The following is a 27,906-nucleotide window of genomic DNA, read 5'->3' as shown; positions in this document are numbered from 1 at the left end:
TCCTTGCCTACCTCCATGCTGCCCTTGGGAGCTTGAAAGTCATTATACTGTTTTTCCACTACCCTGGGTTGTAGAAAATTGTGAGGCTGTTTAAAGACCTATTTCCCTAGATACTTCAGGCAGCAATTTCTTCTTCTAATGCTCACAAAACAAGGTAAAGTCTCTCTAACTTCCCAAGGCCCTATGCCCGCTTAGAAACACCACCCAGTTGTGTCTTTCCTAAGGTCTTGTGACTGTAAGCTCTGTCCAAAAGATGGGGAACAGATTTTGTCAGCTTTTAAATTCCACAAACCGATGGTGGTTTGCTACCACCATCCCAGAGCTCAACATATGGTGTTAGGACACAGAGAACCAGTGGGAATATAGTTCTCAGAGACTTGATAATACGTTGGTGCTCACCTGGGCCCTCCAACTTTCCAGCACAGGAAATCCATTTCCACTTTAGGGTTGGGGAACCTAGCTCCTACCATTCAAGCTGTTTTATTATTGTCAACATAAGAGGCTAAACTTTGGATCATTGGTTAATGCTCTGAATATCCCACCACTATCCTTTCCTCTGAACCCTCTCACACTCTTCTCTGATTGATCACTTCACTTGTAGACTCCCTTCCCACCTCATGGGGCCAGACCCTTGCCTCTCCAAAGGGATATAAAACAAGGCATTCCTTGAATCCCTCCTACCATTTATTTTCAGTCTTGCTCTTCCTGGGCATCCTGGCTTCCACCCAGTGTTATATAATGATGCCATGCTTGGTTTCAGCAAAAAGGCAGAGCTATGTATTTATCTCTCCTCTTAAATTTCCACCTCTCTCATCCGTTTCCTTTTTTTCTCTGTCCACTTCCACAACTGGTCTTGTTATAAATTGCACGGTATTTTGCATGTCTTATTTACTAAAATGTCATGTTTCTACTGTGACTTAAATGGGTGAATAGGAGGCTTTATATTTCTGTCCCATTCTGTGACTTTTCTCTGTAACTCAGAGAACTTCAATTAAAAAAAAAAAACTCTCTAACCCAAAGAATGGCAAAAAAAGTTTGTAATGTATGTATCTAAGGGGCTTATATCTTAAGTATATTAATTGCAAGTCTCAAATGTAAAACTTCTGAGAACTCTTACAACTCAATAATTTTTAAAAAAACGAGCCAATTTAAAAGTGGGCAAAGGATTTGATTAGACCTGTCTCCAAAGAAGATATACAAGTGGCCAATAAACATGAAAAGATGGTCAATGTCATTAGCAATCAGGGAAATGCAAATCAAAGTCACAATGAGATAGCACTTCACATGCATTACAATGGCTGTAATAAAATATACAGATAATAAGTGTTGTCCATGTGGAGAAATTGAAACCCTCATACACTGCTGGTAGGAATGTAAAATAGTGCAGCTGCTTTGGAAAATAGGCTGGCAGTTCCCAAAATGGTTAAGCATAGAATTACCATATGACCCAGCCATTCCACTGCTAAATATATCTCCCAAAGAACTGAAAACATATGCTCACATAGAAACTTGTACACAAATGTTCACAGCAACATGTTTCTTAATAACCAGTAAGTGGAAACAACACAAATGTTCATCAACTGATCCATGCATAAATAAAATATGGGATGGGGTTTCTTTTGGGGGTAATGAAAATTTTCTAAGATTGTGTTGATAATTGTACAACTCTGTAAATAGAAAAACCATTTAGTTGCACATAAATGAGTGAGTTGTATGGCATGTTAATTGTGTCTCAGTAAAACTATTATGCGAAAACAAAAATCTCTCACTGTCCTTCAGCTTTCATGTGTTCTGCTCATATTATTGTATTTTGCATGTTCCTTTGAAATTGCCATGTGTGATGGATATCTCCTCATACCTCCACAACCCAGGATTGAACAAGTTAAAAGAATCATAACAGAGAGCTAGAATTCCCTGACTGCTACAAAACCATTGAAATTCTGGGTAAAATGTTACAAAATAAGCATTTTAAAGCACAGTCAAATTTATAAGAATAAAAGAGAAGCTCCAGTCCCAGATTTGAAAAGGAAATCAAATCATAGCAATGAAGCCAGGAGATGTTGAGGAATAAGTGCAGATGTAGACTTGCTGAGTTCTTCTGTTTTCATGGGAGGAAAAATGAGGTTTCTGCCTACAGAATGTAAAGAAGCTAGAAGTTGATTCCAGGTATCACCAAAAGCCTGACATCTTAAAGAACAGCCTGATCAATTAAAAGGGGATTTTTAAAAATATACCAAAAAGCTTAATGAAGTATTAAGAAAGTTTGCTTCCAGCCAACTCTTTGGATGGAAAACAAAGTTACTTGAGGCATCAAAACTTAAGTTTTGTGCCATGGGTCTAGGATGCAAATTTATATTATGAACCTAAGAGAAAAGCCCTAACTTGAGATGATAATTTAAAGTTATTTGAAGGCCATTGAAACAACTAGGGCACAGCAAAATCTAATTTAAAACTATGTAGGGACTCTTTCACTAACCACAGCTCAAGGAACTGTCACTAGAAGAAAATGCAGCCTCCTCTGAAGATAAACTCCCAGATAAAAATGATCAATTACATAATAAAAGGAACCACCAAGACAGAGAGTATATAAAAGAACTAATAAAAGAACTAGCACCCCAGTAATTCCAGATAATATAACAAAATTAAGGGGTCATAAATATGGTTAAAATTATTGAAGTGATAAAATAATGACTGGAAATAATGAAAAAATCCAAAATTATGAATAAAAGAATAGCAAATTTTGAAAAGAAGCATATCTAACTCTAGAAATGAAAAAAAGTTAAGTCACTGAAAGGGAGAACTATATGGACAAATTAATAGCAGATTTAGAAACAGCTGGAGTGGGAAATGAGAGAAAATATCTGAGAAAATTGTCCAGGATGCATCACATAAATTCGAAAAGATGGAAAAGATGAACCATATTAGGAGATATGAAGGACAGGATTTAAAAGGTACAACATACATCTAACAGGAATTAAAGAGGCACAGAATAGAAAAAATATGGGAAAGCAGAAATATTCGAAGAGATAATTCCTAAAACATTTCCAATATTAAAGGTATGACTCTTTAGATTGAAGAAACTAAAGTCCCAAGGAAGACATAAAAACAAATTCATACCCAGACCCACTGTGGCAAAACTAGATAAAAAGCGTAATAAAGAGTAAATTTTAAATGCACTTACAAAGAAAAGAGAGATTACAGTTGCCCCTTGGAACAACACAGGTTTGAACTGGAAGGTTCCACTTGTATATGGATTTTTTTCAAATGAATGCAGATCGAAAATACACCAAAAATGAAGTATTTGCAGGAGGTGAAACTTGCATATATGGAGAGTCAACTTTTTGTACACACGAGTTCTGCAGGGCTGACTACAGGACTTGAGTATGCGCAAATTTTGGTTACATTGGGAGTCCTAGAATGATTTATCCACATATATTGAAAGCTACTATATCTCCAAGGGATAACAACTAGGCAAACAGCAAACATTTCAACATCAGGAATAGACACTAAAAGATAATGGAAGAATATTTAAAAATATTGAATGAACTATCAAACTGAAATTTGTTAACCAGATAAATTGTCATATAAGAGTTAATCTAATATTTTCAGATTAACAAATTTTCTGAAAAATTTAGCAGAAAATTTGAAGTTTCTGGAAAATGTGTGAGAAAAATAATATTAACAAAAACTGCAATACTTTTGCACCAACCTAAGACAAGAAAATTAGTAAGCCACTCAAATACCTTCCTTTCCCACAAATAACTAGCTACTAATAGTCTATGAAACCCCAACATGAATAAAACAATAGTAGAAAGAGAAGGAGATGAAGACAATGATGAAGGAGAAGAAAAGGATAAATGAAATGGTTACAAATTGCTTATTTTTTTAGTATCACTAATAACTCATAGATTTAATTTATTTTATTTTTAAGAACTTCTCTGGGTTGAGAACTGTTGCTGGAACCCAATAGGTCTGAAACTGAGCATCCTATCCTACACCAAGTTTTCTATGGTAACCTACCTTATGAATGGCACCATGTCCACCCAAATACCTAAGAAGAAAAACATAAGTAGTTTCTGACATCTTTCTTCCCAGTAATGTACCAAGTCCTGTCAATTCAATCCTTTCATATGTATCTATCTTTCTTCATCCTCATTACCACCATCATAATCTAGGCCACCATTTTCTCTCACAAAGATGACAACACAGACTCCTAAATAGTCTCCTGATCCTGAGGCATACTCCCTTCCACCCATCCATTCTTCACTTTATAGCTACGGTGAACTGAGCTTTCAGAAATCCAAATTTGATCATATCATATGTCTCTTCTTACAACTCTTCAATGGCTTCTTATCCCCATAAGGATAAAGTCTAAAACCTCAAGCATGACTTCCCACAATCTGGCTGGTGCCTATATACATACTCTTCTTATGCACCATAATTCCTCCATCCTCTAGGCTTTAGAGCATGTGGTTCCCTTTGCCTAAACCACTTCTTCTTTTCCTTTCCTTTGCTTAGCGAATGATTATAAATCTTTCAAATCTGAGCTTATTCTTCACCTAGTCAGGAAATAACTGGATTGGGCCCCTTGTTGTACATTCCTGTTACTCCCTAGTATGATATTTATGTCACTTAGCACGTTACAATGCTCCAATTGCAATACTTATCACACTGTGACCATGAAACAGTAAAAGAACTAACATATCTAACTCAATTTTTGTTTCAGGAGCCTTTACCCATTCCTGCGTGTAGGCTAGGATCATTTTAGAGCACGGAGATAATATGCTGAATTAGTCCGTTCTTGCATTGCTATTAAATGTAAGAAACTACCTGAGACTGGGTAATTCATAAAGCAAAGAGGTTTAGTTGGCTCATGATTCTGCAGACTGTACAGAAAGCATGTCTGGGGAGGCCTCAGGAAACTTACAATCATGGCAGAAGGCAAAGAGGAAGGAGGCACATCTTACATGGCTGGAGCAGGAGGGAAAAGAGCAAAAGAGTAGGTGCTACACACTTTTAAACAACCGGATCTCGTGAGAACTCACTCATTATCACAAGAACAGCAGTGGGGAAGTCTGCCCCATGATCCAATCAACTTCCAGCAGGCCCCTTCTCCAACAGTAGGGATTACAATTCCACATGAGATTTGAGTGGGGACACAAATCCAAACCATATCATATGCAAAGAAACAATCACGTAGTTTTTGAAACTAACTCTGCGATTAAAAGGAAAGTATGTAAACAACTATGTTTCATTAAAGATTTATAGGAGCATTGTGACCTGACCAAGGAAAAAGAAACTCTCAACCTCCTTAGACCCTTGTTGGTGCCCAGATGTCTGCAATTGTCAGTCACCTCTTGATCCCGCCCATCTTTCCTTCCCCCTGCTCTTAACATAAAAATGATCTGCCATTTGTACTGACTTATGATGTTACTTTAGGACAACAGTTTACCATCTTTTTGGTCTGCTGGCTCTCCAAATAAACCTGCTTTTCCTCCCACCAACTCTCTTCTCTCTTTAGTTTAGTCTTCAAGTGGCAAGCAGGCACCTCTGTGTTCAGGTTACAACACTTTACTGTAACTACTTGTATTTTGCCCATTTTCTGTATTAAACAATAAACTCAGTGATAGTAGCGATGTGTCTCTTATTTATTACAATATTACTAATATTATTGGTAATGGATGACATGACTAACTACAAGGCAACAAAGTTTCCCTAACACTAAATCTGAGAATTACACACATCTAGTTACAGGCTGGTGTCAAGACCCCAAGCATCCCTATGGAAGCAGGCTCTTTTTATCACTATCCCTTATCTCATGACCAAAAGCAAGTATTCCAATTTGTGTTGAGTGCCTTCCATGTTCTACATCTACTAGAGAAATTATTGAACAGAACCAGCAAAAATCCTGACCTCTTGAAGTTTTTATTTTATTGGGGAATGACATACAACAAGCAAGTAAAATATAGTGTGTTCACTAATAATAGAGACAGGAGAGAAAGCAAGCAAGGGGGATACGTGCATGGAGGAAGGAAGTTGCAATTTTAAACAGAGATCAGAGAATACCTCACCTAGAAGATGACATCTGAATAAAGACCTGTAGGAGCTGAAAGGGTGAGCCAAATGGATATTGAGTAGGATGTTGTAAGCAATGCACAAGACCATGAGGTAGGAACATGTTTTTAGGGAATGGCAAGGCCTGGCATGGAGTAATAGAGGTAAAAGAGATCATGGGAGGAAGGGGTTGGAAGGCATAGATCATGCATATTCTTTAAGCAGGCGGATGCCAAAGAGAAATGGAAGTGGAAAGGAATAAGATATACATGTCTGATTCCTCTCTCAGACCTACTGATCACAAAAAGTCACTTCCTGTTTACATAGGGAAAGTAGGGAGGAAAGGGGCAGAGAGAGAGATACAGAAAGTTACTCTAATGGACAGTTCATCCACCCAGATGGAAACATCAGGAATAGAGACTATGTGCCACCTAAGAGACACCTGTGTACATTCATACATGTACAGTACATCAAAATGACTAGCGCTAGAGGTAAGTATAAGGTCATGATCCCTCATGGAATGTGTCAAGAGTTAGAGAAGTGATAGGTAAGCTGGGTTCTAACAACTGAGCAGGTGTTTTTCAAACAAAGATCTGAGAAGCAGACAGAGGATGGGTAGCCTAGACAAAGAAGATAGCATGTAAAATAACAAGAAAGCAAGAAAGTGGGTGGTACATTTAGCACATATGGGAAGCTCGATGTGACAAGCCTACGCAACATGTGAAGGAGGATACCAATAAATACTTCTGAGAAGCCCATCAGGCTAAGGGATGTGGCTTTTATTCTGTAGTCATAGAGATCTTCAAGCAGAGGAGTGAATCATCAGATTCGGTTTCCAAAGAGACAACTGTGGACTGAAACAGTAGTTTTCAAAGTGTGACTCCCAGACCAGAAGCACCATCATCCTCAGGAAAATTTTGAGCAAGGTAAATTCTTAGGACCCAGCTGAGAGCTGTTAAATCAGACACTCTGGGGTGAAGCCCAGCAATCTGTGTTTTAATCAGCCCCTCCAGGTGCTTCTGATGAACACTGAAGTTTGAGAAGCTCTAGAATAGAATGAGCAAAGCCCAGTGACAGACCAGATCCTAATTCAGAAGAGAATAAAGGTCTGGCTTTGGAAAGTTGCGGAGAGCAGAAATGGAGAGAATCCCGAATCGTTGACGCACACATGTGAGTGAGTAAGGGGTAAAAGAAGCCTTTTTCAATGAAGAAGGGAATAACAAATATGTGATTGCAAGATGGGAATGAGTAACAAAGCTGACAACTTCAAAATATTCTTTCTTTGATGAATTTAAATGATAGAGACCTGATTTGACCTTCAAAGTGAAAGGTTATGCCAAATTTCCTGTATGTGGAAAATCTGCATTTTGCCTAACCAAGACTTGAATAGGTAGGAAGTAAGTAGGTGCTTTAAATGAGATGACCAACAGGCAGAACAGACAAGTGGAAACTTCAGGCTAGGGGAAACGCTGGCAACTGCTTCTTTGATATGTGGCTCCAAATTGGGTGATTGGGTATAAACATGGTCATCTTTGGCACCTAAGTTCTCTAGCTTAGTTATCCACTTAATTTTATACCCCACAAGCAAAACTACAGCTTTGAGATATAAAATAGAATTTTAAAACTTCAAATTGATATTTTTTCAAGAGAAAGAAAAAACACTCAGGTTAAGAACTTCTGTTTCTATTTTAAAGTCCTGATATTATCAACAATTAACTTGGACCAAATTTTAAAAGATTAAATTACCCCAATTAAAAATCAGATTGGAACAACTATTGGGTATCTGCCTAAAGGAAAAGAAGTCACTATGTCAAAAAGACACCTGTACACACCTGTTTATCGCAGCACGATTCATAATTGCAAAGATATGGAATCAACCTAAGTGCCTATCAACCGATGAGTGGATAAAAAATGTGATACACACACACACACACACACCATGGAGTACTACTCAGGCATAAAAAATAATGAAATAATGTATTTTGCAGCAACTTAGATGGAACTGGAGGCTATTATTCTAAGTAACATAAGTCAGGAATGGAAAAGCAAATACCACATGTACTTTTTTTTTTTTTTGAGATGGAATCTCGCTCTGTTGCCCAGGCTGGAGTGCAGTGGTGTGATCTCAGCTCACCACAACCCCCACTTCCCAGGTTCAAGCGATTCTTCTGCCTCAGCCTCCCAAGTAGCTGGGACTGCAGGTGTGCACCACCATACCCAGCTAATTTTTGTATTTTTAGTAGAGACAGGGTTTCACTATGTTGGCCGGGCTGGTCTTGAACTCCTGACCTCGTGATCCACCCACCTCTGCCTCCTAAATTATATTTTTCTTTAAAGTTTACATTCCCTCTATCTGAATAATCCTGCTGACTCCTAAATGTACTTTAACATTTCCATGACACATATTTTTAAGAGAAGGCACTATCTCTACATCATGATATTGCAAATTAACAGCTCTATTTTTTTTAAAACTGGCAAACGACTTTTGTCTCAAACTTTGATTCCCAATCATACTGAAATATTAAATAACACTATTTGAGTTAGTAAAGTGCTATTTTGCCAAAGAGCTCAACCTGATCTTTTCTACTGATATTGTTTCTGTGAGGTAGGTAGGAACTTAGTGCTATGTACCATTGTTAGAGGAGATTAGGGGTCAATTCAAGGGTATACAACTTGTCAACAGTAAAACAGACATTGATAGACAACTTGTGTGGCTTTTCCCACACTGGTGTTTTTATCATTCAAAATAACTAAGAGTAGCAGATTATGTAATTAATGTGACAATGGATTAACATTTTACTCTTATTTAGTTTTATCCAAAAATTTAGAAATTAAGATAAATTATTTTTAGTTAATAATATTACATTGCTTTCTTAAGAATTCTATCAGGCATTCTCATATGTTTATAAAACTAAAATATTGATAGTTCTAAATGTCACAAAAATATACCTTGTCTAAAGGAAAATGAACAAGAACAGAAACATCAAGTTTCTCATTAAGAACACATGATCCTGGCTAACACGGTGAAACCCCGTCTCTACTAAAAAAATACAAAAAGCTAGCCGGGCGAGGTGGCGGGCGCCTGTAGTCCCAGCTACTCCGGAGGCTGAGGCAGGAGAATGGAGTGAACCCGGGAGATCCGGCCACGGCACTCCAGCCCGGGCAACAGAGCAAGACTCCCTCTCAAAAAAAAAAAAAAAAAAAAAAAGAACACACGGCGTAACTCCCTGGCAATCAGATAAGAAAAAAAGTTAAGTGACCTGACTTTGACTTCCAAAACTGAAGCACTTTACACACATGTGCATTTACAATTATTAAACAAATAACCATAGTTCAAAACATATTCATGTAAAACAAACAATATATCTTTCTACTTATTAAAACATTGTAGAAAGACTCCCCAAAATTTGATATTTGTTTACAAATATAGTGATTTAAAAATAACATATATCCACATAAGAAATATACGAATATGTAGTTAATTTATTTTTCTTATTTATTTTTATTTATTTATTTATTTATTTTGAGACAGGGCTCCATCACCCAGGCTGGAGTACAGTCACATAATCACAGCTCACTGCAGCCTCAACCTCCTGGCTCAAGCAATCTTCCCACCTCAGCCTCCTAAGTAGCTGGGATTACAGACACACACCACCGTGCCCGGCTAATTCTTGTATTTTTTGTAGAGATGGAGTTTCGTCACATTGCCCAGGTTTATGTAGTCAATTTAAATGTTATATAAATCTCTCTCTCTTTCTTTTTTTCAGAGACAAGATTTCACTCGGTTACCCAGGCTGGAGTGCAGTGGTGTAATCATAGCTCACTGCAGCCTCAAAATCCTGGGCTCAAGCTATCCTCCCACCTCAGCTTCCCTAGTAACTGGGACTATAAGTATGTGGCAACATGCCTAGCTAAGATTGATTGATTGATTGATTGATTGATTGATAGAGATGAGGTCTAACTATGTTCCCAGGATGGACTTAAAATTCCTGGCCTCAAGCAATCTTCCTGCCTCAGCCTCCCAAATGGTGGGATTACAAGTGTGAGCCACCATGCCCAGCCATTTTTTTTTTTTTTTCTTAACATTGTCAGTTAGCAACCTCTAAATGTACAGGGTGTGATTACCTAAATAACACGTATAAGAAAATAAGCATAAAATTATTTAATCATAAAAACATTTGTATGTATCTAAATGTTTCTCTTATGTTTCTAAAAAAAATTGAAAAGCTTAAAAAAGAACTTTTAAACAGCATCTAATGTGGAAACTGTACAAAAAATAAGTTATTGATGAAATCCTATAACCAAACTCTTAGCTGGGAACATAGCAAAATAAACAGCTAAGCAACTTTGAGACCGCTACTTAAAAATTTTAAAACACGGAACAAAGCATTTTTTGAGTCCAGACATTAAAAAAAAAAACATAGTGTTTGCCTATATAATTCACCTCTTTAACTGGATAAATATACTAACATTTCAAAATTTCTATGTATCTTTAATCAATATGTATCTTTAAGTTTAATTGATTGCAAATTAGTTGACATTCAAAAGTTCAACTTAATAGCATTAAGTGCAGTCATCTAACTCCATGGAGCTTAACCATTTTGAAGAATATTCTTGGATCATCAAATCCGTAAGTACCTACATCAAGTATATGTTAGTACCAAGCTAATGGGAGTTCATAATTTATAGTCTGGGACTTGATAAGCCAGGATTGGGGGTGGCATGATTCACTTGAGTGTCTTGAGACATATCCAAACCCAGGGCAATAAACGGAAAATTATGAAGACAAGCTCAGGTAGAGTGTACAACAAAACCCAAGTTGATAGATCAGAAACTGGGTGTGCAGATAAAAATAAAGACAGTATCAGCAGCCAAAGTCCAGAAACTCTAGAAAACAAGCCAAAAGGCACAAGAATTAATGAACAGCACCAAGAAGACTTTGATCATTGGGTCCATGGTCTTTCGCAGACAGAATACTTATTGATTACTACCTTCCTGATCCAGAATCAGTTTGCAGGTTAGTATATGCCCCTGGCTGATGGGGAAATAAAAAGCAAAGATCCAGACAACACAGACCTGTTACCTCATTGCTCCCTAAGAATGGTGTATGTGGTAGGAGGGAAAAAAGCTCTTTTCAAGATGAATTATGATTTCAGCAATCTTCCAAACTTATATGCTAGCACCAAGGCATGGAAAATATTTTCAGTAATACCCAAATTTAAGAATATACTGTTGACAATCAAATACATGTGCCTATATGTGTATTAGCCTTTCAGCGTCTATGTAGTTATAATTTTCACAATTACAGCTTCATTGAAATAAAGGAAAGAGAGGGAAATGTCAATGCCAAAATTCTAAACTCCAGAGTAACATCAATTAATGATGTAGTAAGTGAAGATAGTCCAGACTTTGTTTTAACAAAAACTTATCCCCCAAACATTCATGATACAACACACACACACAAAGAAAACCTGATCCAATTATCTTAGAAAACATATAAAACTGAAACATCATTTAAGAGCATCTAGTATCAGAGCTGCTTCACAAACGAGTCCCATTGCTTTTGCCACTCTGATCTGAGAAGTTCAATTCAATGTGGTTGAAAGCAGGATTATCAGTTCCACCATCTTCCACTGGATGCGATTTATAGCTTAAAACATGCTTCTTCTAAAAGAAAATGTTAACATGGTGATTAGGGGGAAAAAAGAAGCTCTTCATCCATGTAATTCTAAATAATTGTTTCTACTATTTTTATTTCTCTACATCAGCTTTCTAACCTACTGAGGGAGAGAAATATAGAACAGGTATACTTCCTCAGAGGGTAGATATTCAACAGATACAGGTTATCAGAAGATAGATATAAAATGGCCCATCAGACAATAGATAAACAACAGATTTACGTTATCAGAGGATAGACAGATATACAGAGAGCTATAACAGATATAGGTTATCAGCGGATAGACAGATAGAGAGAGATATACAACAGATAAAGGTTATCAGAGGATAGACAGATTTTTGGAGAGATACAATAGATATAGATTATCAGAGGATAGACAGATTTAGAGAAATATACAACAGGTATAGCTCATCAGAGAATAGAGGGATATACAACAGTTATAGGTTATCAGAGGATAGAGAGATATACAACAGATACAGATCATCAAAGGAAAGAGGATATACAACAGATATAGCTCATCAGAGGATAGACAGATAAACAATAGGTATAGTGTATCAGAGGATATAGAGCTATAAAACAGATATAGATCATCACAGGATAGAGAGCTATCCAACATATATAGATCATCAGATTATATAGGGTCTATACCTTCCTTGTCCATCACTTTTCAAGAAAGAGGCTGAGGACTAACTAGTGTTCTATCCAGGTAATAAAGCCCAGTTTCCTAACTCATGGTAAATGAAAGCCAACTCACTTTCTTAAAAATATCAAAATTGGATAAAAAGTCCTCTTTGGTTAGTATATATCTGGGGTCTAAGTTCTGTTTTCTTCCTCCTGGAAAAAAAAAAGTACATGACTTAAGTTGTTAAAAAGGACACCAGTAACTACACAGAGATATTCCATTACACAGGCATTTAACTTGTACACATTCAACTCCATACATTCATAAAACACAAAGAGAAAGGGAAACTTAAAAATGCTGATTACTTAGCCCACAATTCCCCTTCCCTTAGTCAGCCCTGGGTCTTGAAAGCCTCTCACTATAATAAATATGAGTCTTGTTATATATATATATAAAATATATATATATATATATCTCACATATATGTATGTGAGATAGAGCAAAAAATGCAAGCCAACTGCTTCATCTGGTACTCAACTAGAGAAACAGTCATCTGGCCCAATGCTGGTAGGGAAACTGGTTTAAAAGCACCCTCCATGCCATCAGTAAAATATCAAACCATCTGCCTCTGCTTCAGACAGTGGAGCTGCTTTTCCCCCACTTTTGTGGCTACAAATATACATGTCTATGAAGAAATGCAGGAAATTCTGAACTGCTGAATAAATTATTTAAATGAAAATCAGTATGCTGACTGATGTTTGATCCAAATCCTCTTCCTTAAGGTTTTCTTTACAAAAAAAAAAAAAAAAAAATCTATTCTGCTTTGGTATTTTTTGTGGATCAAAGAGGATGCTTTTAAAAATTGTGTACCTCAAAGAGTGGTCCTCAAACTACCCTTACTCAAATCACTCAGAGAATGTACATAAAATGCAGATTCCCAGACTCTAGCCTGGACTGACCAAATTAGGACCTCTGCGGGTAGGACCCCTGAAGCCTGATTTTTATAAAATTTCCAAGAGGATCCTTATGCCCTCTAAAGTTTAAGAACCACTACTTTAGTACAAATACTAGACTTTTAATTATGGGAACCTCTGCTGTTCTGGAGATAGAATCAATTTTAAATGAATTCATGCAATGTTATTGAGTACCTGCTGTGTGCTGGAGATGCTGCTAGGTGCTAGAGAAACAGAGAAACAAAACAATCACTGTGCCCACAATTTGTGATTTCACTGAGGAAATGATTTGCCCCCATTTTCCTGATGAAAACATAGCCTTCCGTATAGTAAAAGTCAGGGGAGTGCTGAAACGCCAACCCAGTCTGCAAGGCCTGTACTCTTATGGGAGTTTTAGTATACTACAATAGGTTTTAAAATCTGTTTCCCAAGGAACATCAAAATTGTGTGCTTCTCGACAGTTTTCAAGGTACTCACTGCTTCTGTGAAGTAGGAATAAGTTATTTGTGAAATTAATGAAGTCAAAGTGTCTTTTATTACTGGACCCCAGTCACTGAGGTAGAGCGTTACTTTTTGAAACAAAAGATATAGCTGTATATGGTTTTTCAGAATCAAAGCATTTAAAAGAAAAAAAGGAGTACTCAAAGGAGGTACTCTGGTACTCCACGTTCTTTTAAAAACTGAGCTAAATAAGGACCAAAGGACAAATAGTACAGGGAGACTGGTTAGGTGTATTCCAGATCTGAAAAACTGAATGACTTCCGGGAAAAGATGAAAATCTGTCTTAAGACCGGGCATGGTGGGTCATGCCTGTCATCCCAGCACTTTGGAGGCTGAGGCAGATCACCTGAGGTCAGGAGTTCGAGACCAGCCTGGTCAATATGGTGAAACTCCACCTCTACTAAAAATACAAAAATTAGCCGGGCATGGTGGTGTGTGCCTGTAGTCCCAGCTACTTGGGAAGCTGAGGTCAGAGAATCCCTTGAACACAGGAAGCAGAGTTTCCAGTGAGCTGAGATCGCACCACTGCACTCCAGCCTGGGCAAAAGAGTGAGACTCCATCTCAACAATAACAACAAAAAATTCTGTCTTAAAATATATCAAACTGGACCAAAAAAATTAATAAACCTACCGTGCTGGGAATATTATTTTTGAGAAAGAGCACAGTCCTTTTGGAAAAGAAAGAGAATATTTTCCCACAACTGTTTGAGAAATAATGAATAGCAACAGATTTTATAATTATAAATACAAGTGTCATAGAAGTTTGAGAGACGGTGCTATCCCAGTACCAAAAAAACATAAAATGATAGCAGGATTCTGTGAAGTGGCACAGTCCTGGCAACTTTGTAGCATGGAGCAAACAAAGACATCAGACATCCTTGAACACAGTGTGTGATTTCTGACTAGTTGAAACACATGTTGAAGGAGGCAGTGCACCCTTCCCCTGGCATGGCTGCTATGGATGCATATGTGTGAGGGGATGTAGGGAGTCAGGGAGCCCAGCACGTTTCACCAACTCCACACTACCCCGGCCCCAGCGCTGTGATCTCTCACCTGGGTTACTGCAATAGCCTCTTCCCTGCCCTCGTTCCCCTACAGACTATTCTCAAAACTGGATCAGAGCACTCCTTTGAGAATTATTGGAAAAGTAAGTGAAAAAATATCCCACATAGTAGACCTAAAAGACACAGAGATGAAAAATAAGAGAGAAAAAAAACGAGAAAATTAGAGGAACTGTCCATGATTCTGATTCAAATGTTTGACTAATAGGAGTTTCCAGAGAGAGAACACAGAAAATTATTTTAAAAAAATAAAAATAAAAAGGAAGAAAAGAAAAGAAAAAAGAAAATGTCCAGAACTGAAGGACATGGATCTCCAGATTGAACGAGCCTTACTGAAGGCCTAGGCCAAGGCAGTCACTGTGAAAATGGGACACATGCAAAGTGTCAGCTGGTAGCACGGCACTGTCACAACAGCAACATAGCAAGCTAGAAAAAAGTTCAGACATCCTCTCAGAAAAAAGAAAAGTTATTTTCAGCCCTAGGAATTTCTATTCAAACAATCAATCAAGCATAAGATAGATTAAATAATTTTTTTCAGACACACAAAGTTTCCAAAACCTCTTCTTTTGTCTACTCATCCTTGAGAATATGCTATAGGATGTGTTCCATTCAATTAAGGCAGTAAATGAGAATGAGAAGTAATGAATATAGGCAGTAGAAAACCCAACACAGGAACAGGGGCCAAGAGAATTCACAGAATGAGGACAAAATGGAGTTTCAAGATAACCATTCTATAGCAATCCCAGAGAGCCAATTTATATACTATGTGTATCAATTTGATTTTTTAAAAATAAACATACTTTTTAAAAAAATGATAAACATCTGAAAAAAAAGCCTCCACACTATGTTTAGATATCATCTGTCTATGCTTCCTTACAGTTTACAAAGAATGAATATGGGACAATGTAAAGATCATAGCATATTGGGTTATTGTAAAAATATGTGTAAAATCCCTAACACCATAGTAGCTACGAAGTTGTTTTCAAGCATCTTATTTTTGTCTTACAGCAACCTGTGAGATGGGCAGGTCAATTATTACTGTCCTCATTTTACACATAAGAAAGCTGAGGCTCAGTGTAGCTACGTGACTTGCCCAAGTTCATGCAGGCCCTAAAGGGCAGAACCAAGATTCATATAGAAATAAGTCTTCTGCTTTCTAGTCTAGGCCTTCAGATTTCCCATGAGTAAAACAGAAGAAATAATTAAACTAGCTGTCAATAGGATCATAGTAAAATAACATGAAAAGCTATAAAACAGATACAGTAAAAACGAATATAGAGGTAAATACAACAATACTAATGTTTAGATAGTTACCTGTTGGTAAACTGACAAGTATCCCCACTAATAATGTTACCAAAGTTCCAACAGTGCTGAAGTACAGATATGATAAAGAATACCAGTTATCCATCAGTGGAGTCCTAAGAGAGCAAAAGCACAACTGTAAGATTTCATGTAATGCCACTAGCAACTACCAGTATATACCAGTGATTCTCATGGCAAGGTCAAAATACAATATTCAATAATGTTTTTAATGTCATAACCTGCTGTCCTAATTTTATCGTATCGGATCAGGAATTGAAAGTGAAATTTCACTTTGACTATATACTAAAATACTTGAAGGCCATGTTTATTCACTCAATTCTGCATGATGTCCCAGGCACTGCTCTTGTGATTGGACAGTCAGCCATAAATAAGGTAGATAAACCGTTTGACCCAGCAATCCCATTACTGGATATATAGCCAAAGGAAAATAAATGGTTCTACCAAAAAGACACATGCACTTATATGTTCATCGCAGCACTATTCACAATAGCAAAGACATGGAATCAGCCTAGGTGCCCATCAGTGGTGGACTGGACAAAGAAAATGTGGTACATTTCAACTTTGGTGAATCTGACAGTTATGTGTCTTGGAGTTGCTCTTCTGGAGGACTATCTTTGTGATGTTCTCTGTATTTCCTGAATTTGAATGTTGGCCTGCCTTGCTAGGTTGGGGAAGTTCTGGATAATATCCTGCAAAGTGTTTTCCAACTTGGTTCCATTCTCCCTGTCACTTTCAGGTACATCAATCAGACGTAGATTTGGTCTTTTCACATAGTCCCATATTTCTTAGAGGCTTTGCTCATTTCTTTTTATTCTTTTTTTTCTCTAAACTTCTCTTCTCGCTTCATTTCATTCATTTGATCTTCAATCACTGAAACCCTTTCTTGCAGTTGATCGAATTGGTTACTAAAGCTTGTGCATTTGTCACATAGTTCTCGTGCCATGGTTTTCAGCTCTATCAGGTCATTTAAGGACTTCTCTTCATTGGTTATTCTAGTTAGCCATTCATCTAATCTTTTTTCAAGGTTTTTAGCTTCTTTGCAATGGGTTCAAACTTCTTCCTATAGCGCAGAGAAGTTTGATCGTTTGAAGCCTTCTCTCAAATCGTCAAAGTCATTCTCCATCCAGCTTTGTTTGTTAACAAGGATACCCAGGAATTGAACTCACCTCTGCACCAAGCAGACCCAATAGACATCTACAGAACTCTCTACCCCAAATCAACAGAATATACATTCTTCTCAGCACCACATTGCACTTATTCCAAAATTGACCACGTAGTTGGAAGTAAAGAACTCCGCAGCAAATGTAAAAGAACAGAAATGATAACAAACTGTCTCTCAGACCACAGAGCAATCAAACTAGAATTTAGGATTAAGAAACTCACTCAATGTAATCCCAGCACTTTGGGAGGCCGAGACGGGCGAATCACGAGGTCAGGAGATTGAGACCATCCTGGCTAATATGATGAAACCCCGTCTCTACTAAAAAATACAAAAAACTAGCCCAGTGAGGTGGCAGGCACCTGTAGTCCCAGCTACTCGGGAGGCTGAGGCAGGAGAATGGCGTAAAACCCGGGAGGTGGAGCTTGCAGTGAGCTGAGATCCGGCCACTGCACTCCAGTCTGGGCGACAGAGCAAGACTCTGTCTAAAACAAAACAAAACAAAACAAAAAAGAAACTCACTCGAAACTGCTCAACTACATGGAAACTGAACAACCTGCTCCGGAATGACAACTGGGTATATAACGAAATGAAGGCAGAAATAAAGATGTTTTTTGAAACCAAAGAGAACAAACATACAACATACCAGAATCTCTGGGACACATTTAAAGCAGTGTGTAAAGGGAAATTTATAGCACTAAATGCCCACAAGAGAAAGCAGGAAAGATCTAAAATTGACACCCTAACATCACAATTAAAAGAACTAGAGAAGCAAGAGCAACACATTCAAAAGCTAGCAGAAGGCAAGAAATAACTAAGATCAGAGCAGAACTGAAGGAGATAGAGACAAAAAACCCTTCAAAATATCAGTGAGTCCAAGAGCTGGTTTTTTGAAAAGATCAACAAAATTGATAGACCGCTAGCAAGACTAATAAAGAAGAAAAGAGAGAAGAATCAAATAGATGCAATAAAAAATGATAAAGGGGATATCATCACCGACCCCACAGAAATACAGACTACTATCAGAGAATAGTATAAACAACTCTACGCAAATAAACTAGAAAATCTAGAAGAAATGGATAAACTCCTGGACACATACACTATCCCAAGACTAAACCAGGAAGAAGTTGAATCCCTGAACAGACCAATAACAGGCTCTGAAACTGAGGCAATAATTAATAGCCTACCAACCAAAAAAAGCCCAGGCCAGATGGATTCACAGCCGAATTCTACCAGAAGTACAAGGAGCAGCTGGTACCATTCCTTCTGAAACTATTCCAATCAATAGAAAAAGAGGGAATCCTTCTTAACTCATTTTATGAGGCCAACATCATCCTGACACCAAAGCCTGGCAGAGACACAACAAAAAAAGAGAATTTTAGACCAATATCCCAATATCCCTGATGAACATCGATGCAAAAATACTCAATAAAATATTGGCAAATCAAATCCAGCAGCACATCAAAAAGCTTATTCCACCATGATCAAGTGGGCTTCATCCCTGGGATGCAAGGCTGGTTCAACATACGTAAATCAATAAACATAATCCAGCATATAAACAGAACCAAAGACAAAAACAACGTGATTATCTCAATAGATGCAGAAAAGGCCTTTGACAAAGTTCAACAGCCCTTCATGCTAAAAACTCTCAATAAATTCGGTATTGATGGAACGTATCTCAAAATAATAAGAGCTATTTATGACAAACTCACAGCCAATATCATACTGAATGGGCAAAAACTGGAAGCATTCCCTTTGAAAACTGGCACAAGACAGGGATGCCCTCTCTCATCACTCCTATTCAACATAGTGTTGGAAGTTCTGGCCAGGGCAATAAGGCAGGAGAAAGAAATAAAGGGTATTCAATTAGGAAAAGAGGAAGGCAAATTGTCCCTGTTTGCAGATGACATGATTGTATATTTAGAAAACCCCATCGTCTCAGTCCAAAATCTCCTTAAGCCGATAAGCAACTTCAGCAAAGTCTCAGGATACAAAATCAATGTGCAAAAATCACAAGCATTCTTATACACCAGTAACAGACAAACAGAGAGCCAAATCATGAGTGAACCCCCATTCACAATTGCTTCAAATAGAATAAAATACCTGGGAATCCAACTTACAAGGAATGGGAAGGACCCTTTCAAGGAGAACTACAAACCACTGCTCAACGAAATAAAAGAGGACACAAACAAATGGAAGAATATTCTGTGCTCATAGATAGGAAAAATAAGTATTGTGAAAACGGCCATACTACCCAAGATAATTTATAGATTCAATGCCATCCCCATTAAGCTACCAATGACTTTCTTCACAGAATTGGGAAAAACTACTTTAAAGTTCATATGGAACCAAAAAAGAGCCTACATTGCCAAGACAATCCTAAGCCAAAAGAACAAAGCTGGAGGCATCACGCTACCTGACTTCAAATTATACTACAAGGCTACAGTAACCAAAACAGCATGGTACTGGTACCAAAACAGAGATATAGACCAATGGAACAGAACAGAGCCCTCAGAAATAATACCACACATCTACAACCATCTGATCTTTGACAAACCTGACAAAAACAAGCAACGGGGAAAGGATTCCCTATTTAATAAATGGTGCTGGGAAAATTGGCTGGTCATATGTAGAAAGTTGAAACTGGATCCCTTTCTTACACCTTATACAAAAATTAATTCAAGACGGATTAGAAACTTAAATGTTAGACCTAAAACCATAAAAACCCTAGAAGAAAACCTAGGTAATAGCATTCAGGATATAGGCATGGGCAAGGACTTCATGTCTAAAACATCAAAAGCAATGGCAACAAAAGCCAAAATTGACAATTGGGATCTAATTAAACTAAAGAGCTTCTGCACGGCAAAAGAAACTGCTATCACAGTCAACAGGCAACCTACGGAATGGGAGAAAATTTTTGCAATCTACTCATCTGACAAAGGGCTAATATCCAGAACTTACAAAGAACTCAAACAAATTTACAAGAAAAAACAAACAACCCCATCAAAAAGTGGGCAAAGGATGGGAACAGACACTTCTCAAAAGAAGACATTTATGCAGCCAACAGACACATGAAAAAATGCTCATCATCACTCGCCATCAAAGAAATGCAAATCAAAGCCACAATGAGATACCATCTCACACCAGTTAGAATGGTAATCATTAAAAAGTCAGGAAACAACAGGTGCTGGAGAGGATGTGGAGAAATAGGAACACTTTTACACTGTTGGTGGGACTGTAAACTAGTTCAACCATTGTGGAAGACAGTGTGGTGATTCCTCAAGGATCTAGAACTAGAAATACCATTTGACCCAGTCATCCCATTACTGGCTATATACCCAAAGGATTATAAATCATGCTGCTATAAAGACACATGCACACGTATGTTTACTGCGGCACTACTCACAATAACAAAGACTTGGAAACAACCCAAATATCCATCAGTGACAGACTGGATTAAGAAAATGTGGCACATATACACCATGAAATACTATGCAGCCATAAAAAAGGATGAGTTTGTGTCCTTTGTAGGGACATGGATGAAGCTGGAAACCATCATTCTCAGCAAACTGTTGCAAGAACAGAAAACCAAACACCACACGTTCTCACTCATAGGTGGGAGCTGAACAATGAGAACATCTGGACACAGAAAGGGGAACATCACACACAGGGGCCTGTCATAGGATGGGAGGAGGGGGGAGGGATAGCATCAGGAGATCTACCTAATGTAAATGACAAGTTAATGGGTGCAGCACACCAACATGGCACATGTATACATATGTAACAAACCTGCACATTGTGCACATGTACCCAAGAACTTAAAGTATAATAAAAAAAAGAAAGGGTAAAAAAATAAAAATAAATAAAAATTAAAGAAAAAAGAAAATGTGGTTCATATACACCATGGAATACCATGCAGCCATAAAAAAAGAACAAAATCATGTCCTTTTCAGCAACATGGATGCAGCTGGAGGCCATTATCCTAAGCAAATTAACGCAGGCACAGAAAACCAAATACCACATGTTCTCACTTATAAGTAGGAGCTAAACATTGGGTACGTATGGACACAAAGAAGGGAACAATAGACACTGGGGATGACTAGAAGTTGAAGGGAGAGAGGCAAGAGTTTACCCCAGTAAGAAACCTGCACAGGTATCTAAATAAAAGTTGAAATTATTTTTTAAACATAAGGTAGATAAGATTCCTGCTCACATAAAGTTTATATTCTAATGAGATAAATACAATAAACAAATTAATGAATATAATAATTTCCACTAGTAGAAAGCACTGTAAGGAAAATAAAACAAAATGATTTGCTATTAACAGGATGGAGAGGGAGAAACTACCCTACGAGTGGTCAGAGAAAACCTTTGGGAATAAGTGACATTTGAACTGGGATCTGAGAAACAAAACGTTATTGAGGAAAGCGTCTCAGAGACTAAACACAAGCTGACTGAGGCACAGTGAGAAGACAGTGATTACAAGATGAAAGATAGGCAGGGGACTGTTTTGTGGGACTGGGCATGAGTTGGAATTTTACTCTACAGGCAATGGCACTCAATGCAATGTTTTAAGTGAAAGAGTAACATGAAAATTCTATGATCATTTCTACAATGATTGCTTTAGGATTCCACTTTCAGTTTTGACAGCTGCTTGATTTAGACCAATCATTCTGCTGAGAACAATATATAAAACCTGGGGCATGGGGAGGGAGGCAGGTTTTTGAAGATATCAGAGAGATCAAGACAATGAGAACTTGTCTGGGCGCCGTGGCTCACGCCTATAATCCCAGCACTTTGGGAGGCCAAGGCAGGTGGATAACCCGAGGTCAGGAGCTCGAGACCAGCCTGGCCAACATGATGAAACCCCATCTCTACTAAAAATACAAAAATTGTCCAGGAGTCGTGGCGCATGCCTGTAATCCCAGCTACTTGGGAGGCTGAGGCACAAAAATCACTTGAACCCAGGAGGTGGAGGTTGCATTGAGCTCGAGCCTGGGCAACAGAGCGAGACTCTGTCTCAAACAAAAACAAACACAAAACAATGAGAACTTGAGGTGTCAAGAGCCCAGAAAGAAGGGGAACACATTGAGGTGAGCTAATGAAATTAAGAGAGTGTGATATTGAGCCAGAGACAGAAAATAGAACAGAGTAGAGAATTGAGAAATAGATCCACAGAAAAATAGCTACTTGGTAAACATTGTTTTCATCACCAGCACATTCAATGGGGCAAAAGGGGAGTCTTTTCAACAAGTTTGAATTCAGTTTGGTTAAGTGAATGTCCACATGGGGAAGAATAATCTTGATCACACCACCCACAGAAATCAATTCCAAAGTGGATTACACTTCCCAAATGGAAATGGTTAACAATAAAGCTTTTAAATGAAAAAATTAGTGGAATATCTTTATGATTGCAGGGTAGACAAGGATTTCTTAACAAGACACATAAAGGACTAACCATATAGGAAAAAACTGAGAAACAGATATCAATTAAAATTAAGAGATTTTGACTGACAAAAGAATGTCTCATTAAAAGAGTAAAAAGGCAACCCATGGAATGGGAGAAAAATATTTTCAAAACATATCTCATATCTAGAATACATCATGAACTCCTATGTAAATAAGAAAAAGACAGAGAATCCATTTCAAATGGACTAAAGACTTCAATAACTAAGTAGCAAAAGTAGATATCCAAATGGCCAACAAACAAATGAAAATGCATTTGACTTCATTAATCATAAGGGAAACACAAACTAAAACCACAGCAAGCTACCAATGTAACCATCAAATATTGGAAACTTAAAAAAATCAATACTGAATCTAGGCAATCGAAACAATTTGTATCTAGGCAACCAAAGGATCACACATTCAACCTACAGCTGGGTGACTCACAACCCTTGTGCTCCAGCCATACAGAACTAGGATGATGTTTCTAAGATGCCCTGATCCTTCAGCCCTTCAAGCCTTTGCACCTGTTGTTTCTTCATTCTGTGACACATACTCCCCCCTCCGTGGGTCCCTGTGCTCACTCCCACCACCTGACTAACTCCAGCCCGTGCAATTCTCCTCTAAGAAGGTTTCCTTGACCCCAGTCAGGCAGACTTCCTCCTTCTGGCTCCCATGACACCCTGTGAGTATTACTTACCACAATGCATGTTTTAATTTATTTTCTTGTCCAATCTCCCTTCTGGTGACAAGAATAACTTTCCAGATCTTCCCATTCATCTAGCCAAACCTATGCATTCTTGAAGTAGTAGCACATCTCTGAAGTCTTAATGCTAACTTACGCTGCAACTTTGTACTCACTCTTAACAAAAATGTATCAAGTATTTATTATTTACTATATCCTAGTTTTTATACTTAGCATGCTTACTGAGTTTATTGTTTTGCACATACCCTCCAGCTAGATTAGAATTTTCTGGAAGGCAGGAAACAGTGGCTGGGAGAGAAAGATTTTCTTCCATGGATACTAAATAAATGGTCAGCACAGTGCTGGGTACACAGTCCATGCTCAAAATTTCCTGTTTATTAAGCGGAAATATTTGATAAGTAAACTAACATGTAAAACTGATTATTATGGTACCAGGCATAGAATAAACTTCAGCTAATTTATTTCTTTCAGGAATCCAAATAACCATTTTGCCTTAGACTCTTAAGGGCAAATAATTACATAATTAGGAAAATGCTAAGCAAAATTGTAAAACAAGAAGTACATCCTCTATGTCTTCTCACTTAACCTTCAATTAACCTTTTCTCCCTTTCTGACTCTAATGACTCTCCCAGTCCCCTCTCTAGTGCTTTCATGCCTGTCCACACTGCTCCCCACATGTCCTTATCCCTCTCTACACTGCACCTCACCTAGTAAAACTTCCCTCAAATATGCCTCAGGCTCTGGAACTACCTTTCCACTCAACCATATAGAGCTTACCTGCCTGGAATGCCCCTGGAAGTCCCACTGACTAGCTTTCTCATAGCTGAATTCCCTCTGGAACACAAATTGCTAACAATGGCTATATGTATGATCATGTTCCCTCTCCAAGGAGTGTGTCCATTTTAAGAGGGGTATGCTGTGTCTTAACCCCAAACGGATGACTCTCTAATGATGTCATTCCAGATAAACTGGCACTGGGGCAATATTTTGGGGGCAATGGCATCATCTTTGCATTCCTCGAACATATCCACAGGGTTTGTGCTTTAAGGCTGGACATTTATATATCCACTAAAGAAAGTCTTGCCCTCACATGCACTATACAGTAAAGCATGTCTCTACCCACAGGTCTATATCATTACATTAAATCAGACAACTTCAGCATCTAGAGGCTCCAAAGTGTACTGCATGACTGAAATCAAGCATGAAGATCACAGCTGCAATCACTGTTAATGCTTTAAAGATTTGGAATCTTCAACTGAACAAATGGCAATTATTTAATATGTTTAAATAAGTGTAGCTTGTGGTCAGTAAAATCTATCCTTCAAAGACTATATAAGCAATATTTATTTATAATTGTGCTTTCCATTTTAAAAGTTTTTCCAAGACAACGATAATTCTTTGTGCAGCTAAGAGCTGGTGTTTAGGAGAGTTTACACATAATAGAATTTTTTCATTAATATTTAAGTTTTCTTACATCTGTAGATAAGGCAGAAATGTCTAGAAAAATTATGAAAATATGACATTTTTTGTTACTGCTGCAGAAAATAGTATAGCTAGCCACACAGGTTTTACTCATTCCAGAATTAGGCAAAATCACAGTGTTGTAAGCAAGACAAAAAACAACTGGAGTTCTCTACTTGTTGCATAAATTTTTAAAAGTGTAATGTAATAAAACTTAATTCAATACCTTTGAACATTGTGTATTTGAAAAACACCAGTAGTAAATGGCATTTCTGTGGTTGTCATCAAATTTGTCTCGTTGTATGTGCTGTTACAGCCTTGGATATCAAGCTGCAATGGCAATGTTCTCTCAGGAAGTGGGGGATACATTTGAGCTCCAATTCCAACCCATAGAGAAGTAGCAAATCCAGCCATCAGACCAACAAGTGCTCCCTGTAAAACAAGAATGCTTTTAAAAGAAAAATAATACAATTTGCTTTGATGTCAAAATTAATATTAGAAATCCAAGTTCAACATGGCACAAAATTATAAAACCCACAAGGGCAGAAACATTCAGTGCTCTCTTCTCCCAAGACAGTGCTCAGCCCATAAAAATCTATTGAATAAATGAACAAGTGAATAAATGAATGAAAGGTAGTGAGGCAGGGAGGGAAAAAGGAGTGAGAAAGCCTACTTTGAAGGAAGGCAGATAATCTGCTAGTGAAAAACCTGGACATGGTTTAAAAAAAAAAAAAGATACTGTTCACGGCAGGAGAAATAGTATGTTATTCTCCCATTACCGCTCCCAGAAAAGGGCATGTTAGCTTAGTCAGCTACAGCTCTCCTGGAGGAAATACATGCTGGCAACAAATGCCAAATATCAAAAGTTGATTTTGAAATACACTTTTCTGATACTTAACAAACTAATGCATTTCATCATGCAAAGAGTCTAATCCAAGCTTCAACATTCTGAGGTGGACACAAACAAATCTCTTTCATTGTGATTAATTCCTACAAAAGTAGCTTTTCATATGACATTTCATTGAGGATAATAAATAATAACCACAATAGTCCTTATTAATATCTGCCTTACCAATTCCTAATGCCTTATAAGGAAAATAGAGTTCCAAATGTGAAGTCAGAGTTGAATGGCTATTCTATATCTGAAGCAACTGTACGTACATTATCAGTTTTTTCTGAACTACATCTTATAGCCAGACTGAACCGGTGGACTTTCTTCTGGGTTTCAGAGAAATAATTTCTAGCTCATTTATTCCAAACAAAAGTTAGCACTTCTAAGCACAGATATGTCTAGGTAGAAGGACAGAGATATTATGTCTTTCTGGAAAATATTCCCAATTATGATCACCCCTTTGGGGCTAAATCATGTTGTGGGAGCTACAGCTTTAAATGTCAGGAGTAGAAGATTCCTGGCCAAGGTGGTAAGATTGTGTTGCATCTCTTTGCTGTGCTATGGCTATTCACAGAAATCCTAAGTTTTACTGCCCTTAAATCTCTCATATCTGAGCCTATTGATCTCTTTTAAATCCTAGCTATTAATTTTTGAGAAGGGCAAGTAGGTAAGTGCACAAAAAAATGTTGCTCCTTTAGTTATATTACGAATATTTAAAATTGCCCTATGTGGTTCTGGAAGTTTCCATTAAGCTTCACACTTTTAGGGTCCCTATACATAGTACTTCCTTGTACACTCCACTAAAGTCAATAGAAATAATTTAAGTCATCAAGACAAGTAGCTAATGACAAATCTCAAAGGAACCATATCTTTACAATTGAGAAAAATGTGTAGAGCTGCTAGTATAGTTCAAAAAGTAATCCTCACACATATTCATTCTTTGTACTTACAATTGAGTTGGCAAAGGGAACCAAAATGCCCAAAGCGAACAGTCCCATAAGTGGTCCACCAACCATACCAAATATGCTGAGTGCTGCCTACAAAAATAATACAACGTCAGCAATTAGCAATCAAAAATCCAAACTGAAATATTTCAAAGTCATCTCATCAGGATAATGATTTAAAGTATTCAGCCTCCTTCTGAAAATCATAGTTTTAGTCATGATAGCCTTGTCACTGGAAAAGACGTCATTAGAACTTACAAGTTTCTGCGTCCCAGTCTCAAGTATCCATCTGTTTCTGCAGGTAGCCTCAAAAAAGGCCACACAACACAAAGAAGATAAAGAGGCCTGAGACAATGGGAGCACCTATATTAATGTATAAGTCATGAATGATACCTCTCCTCTTAGCACTGCTCTTGCAGATATTTATAAATCACAGCACTCCTTTGTGCTTTGATCATCTCAAAATCCTCTCAAAACTGTGGACAAGTACTACTATGTGACCAGAGAGGAGGATAAAACCCATTTGCCATTCCTGATTTGGTTCCTTAAGGATGAAACTAGAATGATAAATATGATTTTTAAAATACTGATCAAATCATATAGAAATAGATTTGAAATCTAATCAGATAACTGCAACCTCTGCTTTGATATAGAGATACCGAATCCATTATAGTGAAAATGTTTTACAGTGCAAACATCGCATGAGGTAATGCAACTAAATGAAGCTTCCAAGAGATATATGATCCCAATAATTAAATGCCCAGTTCTTAAGAATGGACAGAACCATAAAAGAAGAGCAGGGAATCACTGGTTTGTCCAGAGAGGAGAGGGGTTTAATAGAACAGAATGAATGAATCAAAGAGAAAATATCAAGTCAAGGAAATATTAGAGGAAATAGTGCTTGTTGTTATTGTTTTAAATAGGCCTACTTCATGGAAGAAGAAAAAGAAGTGGTACCAAGTAGAGTGGAGAACTAGTGTTTAAAATTATGTGGACTCAAGGATGTGATCCTGAGTCAGTTTACACAGAGTACAGTCAGAAGGGAGATAGACTCCACTGCAAGAGGTCATATGACCCACAAAGCAAGTTATGACTGTGTGATCTGTGA

General features: G+C 37.6%; 1 protein-coding gene across 2 annotated transcripts in view; it reads right to left on the bottom strand.

Annotated features, from left to right (window-relative positions):
• Nucleotides 1-9,818: 9,818 nt before the first annotated feature.
• Nucleotides 9,819-27,906, bottom strand: part of SLC5A8 (solute carrier family 5 member 8) — a 65,717-nt gene continuing 47,629 nt past the window's right edge. Inside the window, exons 11-15 of one of the 2 annotated variants that reach the window (XM_033220909.1) lie at nucleotides 26,805-26,891; nucleotides 25,189-25,394; nucleotides 16,183-16,286; nucleotides 12,486-12,565; nucleotides 9,819-11,721 (exon numbers count right to left, since the gene is read on the bottom strand). In XM_033220909.1, coding sequence (XP_033076800.1) covers nucleotides 11,596-11,721; nucleotides 12,486-12,565; nucleotides 16,183-16,286; nucleotides 25,189-25,394; nucleotides 26,805-26,891 — 603 coding nt within the window. In that variant the 3' untranslated portion in view covers nucleotides 9,819-11,595. The remainder of the gene's footprint in view (nucleotides 11,722-12,485; nucleotides 12,566-16,182; nucleotides 16,287-25,188; nucleotides 25,395-26,804; nucleotides 26,892-27,906) is intronic. The other variant, XM_033220910.1, reaches the window with a different exon arrangement.

The sequence above is a fragment of the Trachypithecus francoisi genome, unplaced genomic scaffold (assembly GCF_009764315.1).
Source record: "Trachypithecus francoisi isolate TF-2019V2 unplaced genomic scaffold, Tfra_2.0 Lachesis_group11, whole genome shotgun sequence".
Classification (NCBI taxonomy): Eukaryota; Metazoa; Chordata; class Mammalia; order Primates; family Cercopithecidae; genus Trachypithecus; species Trachypithecus francoisi.
This window is presented reverse-complemented; position numbering and strand designations above follow the sequence as displayed.